Below are 9,819 nucleotides of genomic sequence, written 5' to 3'. Positions count from 1 at the left end.
TTAACTAGAGAATAATCTCTTCGACATATCAGGTTTATCGTAGCCATAAAAAATTTATAAACAGTAAAATTATAATTTTATAAATCACTCAAAATACTCGCAAATGCCTCTGAAAATCTCACCCTCGTGGTGAAAGCATTATTCTTCGCTTCAGTTAAAAATCAAATAAAAAAAGGAGAAAAAGAGATTATTCAACTACAGAGATTCCCTTAACATTACGTTTGCAGGTACTTGTCCATTGAATTTTCCTGAAGATATCACGCAATTCAGTGAAAAATAAAAAAATGCAGTAAATTGGTAAAACTGGATATTTTAGATCTTGTGCAGATTATTCTGTAAATGGGTTTAACACCAGTAGATTTATTGGAGGGGGTTTTGAGGGAAGATTAAGACGTTGAAACTTGAAAGTTCTTGAATTTTGCTACCATGATATTCCTTTCAAAGCCTGAACACAAGGAAAAAGTTATATTCCATCGAATTTTAAAGAGCGCAGGAGATTGAAAACGTCCAAATGTTAAAAAATGTCGAAATATTTAATTCGGTAACTGATAGGGGGGCGATCGTAATTGCGTTTGACAGTTAAAAATAATATATTTATTTTATTTAATACTCAAGGAATTTGAGAATAGAATTGACGGACATGGAAAATAGGGTTTAATTTTTTTGAGAATATTCTTTAAGAAATTTTGAAATTTCTTTTGAAAGTTCCAGCTCGACTTTCTACACCGATTTGTGTAAAAAAAGAAAATTAAAATTGTCATTTTTACAGAGCCCATTGAAATATTTATTTATAATATTAAAAATGAAAATGCTAAGTACCGGATTCATTTTTATTAGAAGAGCAAGGGGTTTGGCATTTTTTTCGATTTTCATTTCGACGATTTTCCCTTAAACATTAAAAGACCGATAATAACACTCGCTTTCACGAACAATTAACGCTGCAGAGGTGAAAATCAATCTTGTTATGGAATAAAAATATCATAGAAAAACTGAGTTATGATATTATTATTGTTATGTGATCGTAATTTGTAATGTGGGGAAGAAGAATGCACTTGAGTTGCACCTGATGGGGCACCACTAATTTTGAGTCAACTTAACTCACTCGGTGGTTTTGTATCAAATGAAGACTTTAAATTCACATCAGTAGATCAAGTTGAATTACCTGGAGATACTAAATGTAAGAGCAGTCAAACTTTTCTCTTTGAATGATTAAGAGGCTACTTTAAAGGATTGTTTATCACCCCACCTTCTCATCCTTTCAAATCCATTATTAGAATTTAATGCTGACTTGAATAAAGGCCTCATCTTTTTGAAATGCGAGCTGTTGTTCTTCTTGTATAAATCGCTTTCCACTTTTTCGATTAAATTAGGAGTAGCTTTTAATTGCTTATTGGAATTTAATTCTAATTTAGGTAGAGATAGATTTATGTGAAGATTTTCATTCCTTCGTAATTAAAACGAAGCCCCCAAGAAAGTAAATGATTCTGGAAAAAATTCTTCTTTAATATAGGAAAAAAACGAATGTCCTCATATTAATTAGAATTGAATTCCCATAATCAATTAAAAGGTACTTCTACATTTAATGAAACAGTGAAACCTAATACATATACTCAAAACATTATCTCTCACTGCGAAAAGAGGAGGACATGATCCATCATGAATACCAAATACGTTTTTACTTGATATTTAGACATCTGTCAAGTAATAAATACCAAAATATTCAGCATTCTGATTGATCATAAATACAAAATACTTAAATACCTAATTACTTTGCATATACAAAATCCAAAATATTCCAATGCTTCGTTACTCAGGACGTGGAAAATATCAAGGCCGAAGGTATTTGAATACTTAGCATTTATTAAACACTGTTGTCCCCAACGCTCAAAGTTATTTATCTCCTCTTACAATTTTACTACTGCATTCCGTATTTTGTTGCGAAAAAATCCAGATACTTTCAGTTTTCAACATAATTTTCCCTCAAAAGATTTGTTGAACTTCATAAAATTTTTCTCTTAAAATATCTTTCGCTAATTTTTCTACCGAGACCTCTCGTTCGAGACATTCTCAGAATAAACAGTAAATAAATTCCTCCCAAATTCAATGATTTTTTCTCCCTGACATCTTCACTCTCAACTAAAAATTGTAATAATAAATAAAGTGATTAAGGTAAATATCCAAGTCCAGCTTCTAGACTGATGGAGCTTCTCATGCTGGAGAAACTATCGGTCCTTCTGCAGCCCCTGACAGTCGAGTCACCAAAGACAGCAGCAATTTCAGCACTTTTTTTTATTGATAAAGCTTCATGATGAGCTCCAGTCCTGTGAGCTCCACTGGACGATGATTTTTTCTTCCTCTCTGCTCCACCCACGTAGACCAATCGTCCCTGAGGATCACGAGCGCTCACCACAAGGACTTTCTCACTGCCAGCTGAACACTGGGATTTTTTTCCAGGACTGAAGAGCTCATAATCTAGGGCTAAATTGTCCGAACTGCTTCTGCCTGGCGATGGTCTTATCTGGAGGAAACAATGGACAATATTAATATACAATCGATATATAACCCATAGCTAATTAACAGATAATAAATATATAATATATTATGTGTATTAATGAATAATAAATGGAATATATTAGTGGAAGAGAAAATTGTGAGGGAAAAATCTGTAGATAAGTTTTATAAATTTGAATTTATTGCAAATTTGAAAGAAAATTTGTGGATTTTTAATTCCTGGATTCGTCAATAAATTAAATTCTGTTATAAACAATAGAAGTTCATAGACATGGGTATTATTTAAATTTTATTTTGTGGTTGTTATTGTTCGGTTGAAAATGCTCGTCTCATAAATGAAGTCTTGAAGACTGGAAATTTTCTCTTTCGAATGGAAATGTTCTCATTATGATTTTTTCTGATTTATTAATTTTCATTGGAAATGCTTAGACACGTGAACTATTTTCATCAAATTATGATTTTAAAGATTGTCTGTATGTGTGTGTATAATTATGGCAACTTGTCCAGGACTGTTCGTATTATTCGAGAACTGTCGGCGCAATGACTCTGAATTTTTGGCTGTCAATTAGTGCTTTCATTACTGAAATTTCGAGATTAAAGTCAGCTTCATTCTTCGAGCGATTCCGCAGATGAATGGATTTTTCAAAAATCATTTTTCGCTGCTATCTTCTTAACCTTTTGATCTATCCCATAATTTTTTTCATTGCACCTGACGTCATTCAGTTTAATGCTAGTTTTTTCATTAAAAAAAAAATTGTTTGTGTGCGTCATGACTCGAAAAATAATCAAGATAAAAAATTGAAATTTAGCACGATAACAAAGTTTGGTAGGAAATATCAACGAAATCAGATCAATAGTTTCTAAGATATTCCACTTTATAAATAAAACTTTGTTCTTCATTATCTCAAAAATTATTGATCCGATTGTTTTTTAATGCTCGTCTTGATATTGTTTATAGATCCAATTAAACATAAATATCCGTCATTGAAAAGTTCAGAGATATTTTCATTTTTCAATTTTTTTATTTTATAGATTGCCATGTGTAGTCCACTCGGGTTTCAATATTCTTCAATTAAATTATAAATAAGAACTAATAACAATATTGCTGAGTGAATCTCGGTCCTTCGGATCGAGTATAAAAATCTTTGAGCGTGTTTAGTTGGCCTGTATCACTAGCCCCTTATTTTCATTTTTCTATTTTTCCTTTAAAATGAACTTTTGGATATTTTTTAACTAATATCTGCAGCAACAACAATAAGATCATCTGGTACCATTCAAATAATTAAATTCTCATTATTTAGATATAAACTCGAATCGGTCTTAATTTAAATAGAACTTCGATAATTAAAAATTATTCTTTGGATTAAATATTGAAAAATCTTATCGTTCAGTTCACTCGACCAAAATACCAGTTACAAACTCGGTGATGTACCTGATATTTCGATCAAGATAATTCCGAAATTGACACTATCAGTTCAACGGATTGCACACGACATCTGAATAAACATTTTTATCTAGTAATGTTTCGTTACATCGCCAGGTACATGTCTGCACGTGTTAGAAAATTAAAATACTCGTGATGAATATCTTGGAGAACACCAGAGTTGGAGGAAAATTATTTTCATTTTTAATTTGAAAGATGAGAAGGTCCTGGAAATTTGGGATAACGACATGAGATTTTGTTTTATATTCAGTAGTAATACCCCAAGACCTTCAAAATTATTGAAAAACATCAGCTTTTCGCGTTAAAAAAATGAATTTATGGAGGAAAGGGGTAGAACATCCCTCGATAATTTACCCTTTGCAGCCAAATGAGCTAATGCATTTCCCCTTACGTTTGTGTACTCGAGGCTCCTCGACGATGTTTGACCCTTGGAGGATCTTGATACTCTGTATCTCTCGGGACTTCCACCTCTCGACAATGTACCCTCTGATGGAACAATCCCACGTTGTCTCAATTGCTCCATAATACTGGGTTGAATGGTACGTCGAGGGCAGTAACACTTGTTGCTCTCGGAGCAGCTGTCAGTGTCGCAACCGCAGACAATTGCATTGTTGCTTGAACTCTGTGGTGGTGATCTTCGGGGTAATGAACAGTAGCATTTGTCCGCTGATATGCAGGTGCATGATTCAGAGTCATAGCTGCATTCACTGCAGCTTACGTAACCGCTGCTACTTCTATTAGCTCCTGCTCCGGTATTACGACCCATTCTGCGACCTGGGGGGGATTAGACAAAATTGGGATGAGAATTTTTACCGAAAGTGATTATCAAGGTTACCTATTCTTTCCTATATCTTTCTGTATATAATGAAAAAAATAAGGGGGGAAAATCAGGCCATGCTAAAATTACGGGGATGGTGAAAAACGGTCCAATGGCTCAATGTCGGCCGTCCAATGGCTCAATGTCGGTCATCCAATGGCTCAATGTCGGTCATCCAATGCCTCAATGTCGGTCATCCAATGCCTCAATGTCGGCCGCCCAATAGCTCAATGGCGGCTGTCCAACGGCTCAATGGCGGCCGTCCAACGGTTCAATGTCGGCCATCCAACGGCTCAATGTTGGCCATCCAACGGCTCAATGCCGGCCGTCCAACGGCTCAATGTTGGCCATCCAACGGCTCAATGCCGGCCGTCCAACGGCTCAATGTCGGCCGCCCAATGGCTCAATGTCGGCCGCCCAATGGCTCAATGTCGGCCGTTCAATGGCTCAATGGTGGCCGCCCAACGGCTTCATGTCGGCCGTCCAATGGTTTAATGTCGACCATCCAATGGCTCAATGTCGGCCATCCAATGGCTCAATGTTGGCCGTCAAACGGCTCAATATCGGCCGCACAATAGCTACACTCACATCATTGCAAAGAGGGGGAGGGAGGAAGTTGCGAATAGTTATTATCAAACTCCATTTGGAAAACTGCTCTCCCAGTTTTTGAAGTGATCAGGTGATCAATTAAAAACATGTGATTGGCGGAACACCCCCTCCCAAAGTTTGCTTTATAACTATTATCAAATAATATATCATTGTTGTGATTTTAGAGACTCAATTTTTTACATTGAAGTCATTTTTCTCATATAATATATAATAAGATATGATATATAATATATAATATATAATATATAATATATTATGTAATACAAAACGTGAAACTCATGGAGTAAAATCATTCACAATTTCGTCGAACTTGTCATTGATTTTGAATAAATTTAGAACAGGGTAGCCGTAATGAATTTTTTCTTCCCCCAAAATTTGTTTTTTTCTACTTAAAACGTTTTACCCCTTTACTATTAAATTTTCCTGGGCTATTTCGTATTTAATACCTCGTTTTGAAGTATTTCAAAGAAATTTCTTACCAAAAAATATCGATTTTTTGACTTTTGTGTGAAACTCCTCTTGATCCTGCCCCAAACATTTCAAAATTTCAAAAGGATTTCTATGTAAAATTTGTTAATTCAGTTTTTCTACCTGTGTCACTGTCCTCGGAGGTAGTCAAACCCTTCGTCCTCTTCCAGGAGGACCTCCTCCTGCTCAGTCTACTGGCCAATACTCTCCTGCTGTTCCTGGCATCGCAGGAGGAGCTGCTGTCAAAATTCTCGTTGAACTTTCTCGCTGGGAAAATAACAGACGTGAACTCGGTTGGTCCGGTCTTGATTTTTGATACTGATCGTTTGATCGCCCGACCCAGGAGGCACGGTTTCCTCATCGATCGTCGTCGGGAGGGTCTTCTCCGGCGCTTCATTATGTTGGCTGACCGTTGGTAAAGTTCGTCTTGAGTTAATGTTGACGCTAGCTTCAAGAGAAATTCCTTGTAGAGGGGCTTCAGTTCGTTGAAGGACATTCCTTCAGGATCTAAAACGCAAAATTACAAAAAAAAATAACTGATAAATTTTTAATAGTTGATGGTCGTCTTGAAAAATAGGAGATCATTATGGCGGATTATTGTCGGAGTTTTGTCGATGCAAAGGATTTTTTGGATACCCTGGGTAAAGTAGGATTTTGCGCACCCTCCAGGGGAAAATAAAATTTTAAAAATTGAGTTGATAAATAGTATTTCCCATTTATTACAAATACTGATTTTTCGCAGAATTATTATCAAGCAATTGACTATTATTGTGATTGATATTCTTTGAAACCGCAAACCGCAAAGAAACTATTCGATTTTTCTGTCAAAAATTTGAAAAAAAAAATTGGTAGAACTGAACCCGATAGTAGGGTTTGGTATGACACCTCCCCAATCTCCTTAATTTTACATGAAGCATCCTCATATCCTCCTTTCTACACATCTTAATGTTATCTAATTCCAATGGAAAAAAAATATTTCGTGGACGCAGAGGACTACATCTCCATTTTTAACTAGTCCCTCTGACAGCGGGACTGTTATTGAGGAATTGTTGAGTCGGCTGACGGGCAGACACCCCAACATTGCGTGTGGCGCCCTGCCTCTTCTGGGGTGAGGTACTACGATGCCACTGGGGTCACTCACACCCCCAAAACTGACCCTCTACTTCAGTCAATCCTCTTTGGTTCGCAACATTCATATCGATTGTTGGTAATACGTCAATCTCGTACAGACATTGGAGGTTTCCCTTCGGGTGGGTCAGTCCTGCCAACGCCACGAATTCATTCTGACAATTTTTTGCTGTTAAATCGTGAGAATGTGAATATGGCACCGTATTTTCCCTACTATCGATCCGACAAATATGAAAGATATACCATCGAAAAGATCAGACAATTTATATAATGCAACTAGGGGCAGCATTCTAATTCATTGTCCCCCGCTCGAGATAATTATTAAAAATCATTTAGAGCTAGTGGAGGGGATAGCTGCGTCGTGTATAGACACTCGGTAGCGCTCGGCCTGAGTCGGTTAAGTTCGGGATGGACATTCAAGGTCAAAACCTTTTCCCGGCCATTCCCCTTTTAATTTCACTTAAAATGATCGCGTCAGGTACCACATGACCTGAAATCTGATCTCCTGATTCCAACCGGGGACTCAAAAGACTCAAAATTTTGTCTTGGCCCATGGCGGCCTTACCGGACCTCTCGATCCGATTATCCTATTATCCTATTATCTGTTCAAAACTATAAAATCCAATAATAAAAAAAAATCAAAATCTCACCAATAATCGTAGCCAAAATATCATCAACACTAGTCAGTCCCTCCTGATTCCTGAACTCATCAAACAACTCCGTGAACCCAAGTGGCGTTCCCCCATTGACATTATTCGGCAACCTCGGCGCCCCCGGTTTCAGGAAGCTCCCCCTCCTGGGTAACTCCACCCTCGTCATCAGGTCCCCCCTCTCCTCCAGATCGCTCTGGGACCTCTTCAGCTTCACCTCCAATTTCTTCCCCGCGTCCTCAGTTCTGCTCAAAGGCGGCTCGCTCCCCGCCCGATTCCTCTTCTTCCGTTCCCTCCCATGACCGCAACCGCCCTTCCTCCTATCCTCCCCGGATCCCCTCGAGAGTCCATCAATCCTCGAGTTCCTGTCGTTCCGCCTCTGGTTCTCGTCCCCACCCCCCGCGCCCGCCCTTTCCTCCCCGACGCGGTCGTTTCCGCGGTCATATTTCCCACAACTTTTGTTCCCATTAACGTTGTCCTGCGGTGCCTGGGCCCTCCTTTGATGCTTATTCCTCGGCGATGTCATCTCCTCCTGCTCGACACTGAATATCTTATCGGCGTCCCTGAAGTGCTCCTCATACAACTTCTCCCGGCTGCTGAGCTTCCTCTCAATCGGCCGCTCATAAATCGAGTTCTCACAGCTCTTGGACTGATCATCCTCTCCCTGCGGTCCAAATCCACCTGAATAAATGGACGAACACTTTCCAACTTCAAAGGACTTCCCCTGATTCTTATCATACAGCTGAGCCTCTGTGGTGACCACCACCTCCCCGACGATGCTCCCATTCTTCTCCACAAACGAATAATTCCGTTCTGACACGAAAGTCTTCGGTTTCCTCGGGCTCCTCTCGTAGCTGTTCATCTTTCCCACGTAGATGACGTTCTCATCATTGCTCTTCATCACCGCAGCATCGCCGGAGTACAATTTATTCCGCATGTTGTTGATATCCTCGTTTCGGCTCCTGGAAGTTCGTCCCTTCGAGCTTCTGTTCGTTCCTGTCGCGGAAGCAACTGATTTGTCGTCTTTCAGTTCCTGCAAGACACTTCTCGAGTCTTCGGACAAAGTCCGGCGCTTTCGAGCCTCGAGAACGTCTTCAGGTTTGATTTCGGACAGTTTCTTCCGCCGGGGAATCTTATTTTTGATGACGGACGAACTTCCGTCGGTTGTCGATCCGGACGTCGATGTTTTTTTGGTTCTGGGGGGACGAATCGGGTGGGAGGGCAGCGGTCGTGATGCGATCGTCTTCGTGTAGTCAATCTTACTGAAGACTGAGGTGGGGTCCAGGTAGCTTGAGGCCACTGAAGCCAGACTAGCGCAGCCCAGACCGTTCGACTGTCTGGGTCGACGGCGATTTGAGTCCAGATCAGCCAGAAGGGCGCGGTAGAGTGTGGCGGCTACCGCGATGGCGTCCTCCTCAGTTTTACACGCGAACGCGTGACACTCGAGGACACGAACTGCACCTGGACGCCTCATGATGACAGCGAAGACGGGGGGATACTTCTCGACGTTGGATTCGAGACCTCGCATACTCCGGTAGAGGTCGGAGTACTTTTCGTCGGACTGCGGAGAGGGATCGTCGGAGACCAGGGGGAGGAAGGCGTGATGAATATCGCAGGGGGTCTGGGGAGCTTTTGAGCGGGAGCGCAGCTTCAGGGCACTCCAGACCGCGATCCGACGGAAGGGATTGGTTTTCTCGAACGTCTCCGAGGTGCGGAAGGTCAGGCCTCGGCGGGAGATCTCGAGCTCCGCCGATATGGCAGTGTCGAGGCGCTCTAGCAGCTGACGCAGGGGCTCCTGGAGACCCCGGATACTGGCGACTCGACCGCCCACTGGTGCTGCTCCCAAATACTTGACCTGAGGACATGAAGTTTGGAGATGAGTTTGTGGGTAATTGTGGTATGTTTATGGGGGAAATTTTTTGTGAGTGGGTGAGGAGTTTTTTAATGAAGGTCAGGCTTTTTGGGTATTCAAAGTTTACTTTCTCGGGTACAAAATTTACTTTCTAAGTTTTATTTTCCCATTTACGTAATGATTGTCTATAGCCACATTATTCGGAATTTCCCCTGGTTGTAAAATCAAGAGAATTGTCCACAGTTCTTCCTTAGTTTTTGTAACATTTGGATATTTCCGAAATATATCTGCTGACCAGAAGGGGTCATAAAAGGAAAAAGGAAATATTTCAGGGGGAGGA

At 40.1% G+C, this 9,819-nt stretch overlaps 1 protein-coding gene across 2 annotated transcripts in view; it reads right to left on the bottom strand.

Moving 5' to 3' along the window:
• Nucleotides 1–113: 113 nt before the first annotated feature.
• The window catches only part of LOC135167853 (uncharacterized), a 47,940-nt gene continuing 38,234 nt past the window's right edge, over nucleotides 114–9,819 (bottom strand). For both annotated transcript variants that reach the window (XM_064131482.1, XM_064131481.1), the window contains exons 3-6: nucleotides 7,628–9,482; nucleotides 5,973–6,356; nucleotides 4,347–4,729; nucleotides 114–2,518 (exon numbers count right to left, since the gene is read on the bottom strand). In XM_064131482.1, the coding sequence (XP_063987552.1) occupies nucleotides 2,165–2,518; nucleotides 4,347–4,729; nucleotides 5,973–6,356; nucleotides 7,628–9,482 (2,976 nt within the window). In that variant the 3' untranslated portion in view covers nucleotides 114–2,164. The remainder of the gene's footprint in view (nucleotides 2,519–4,346; nucleotides 4,730–5,972; nucleotides 6,357–7,627; nucleotides 9,483–9,819) is intronic.

The sequence above is a fragment of the Diachasmimorpha longicaudata genome, chromosome 12 (genome assembly GCF_034640455.1).
Source record: "Diachasmimorpha longicaudata isolate KC_UGA_2023 chromosome 12, iyDiaLong2, whole genome shotgun sequence".
NCBI lineage: Eukaryota > Metazoa > Arthropoda > Insecta > Hymenoptera > Braconidae > Diachasmimorpha > Diachasmimorpha longicaudata.
The sequence above is the reverse complement of the archived record's forward strand: the minus strand, read 5'-3'. Positions and strand labels throughout refer to the sequence as shown.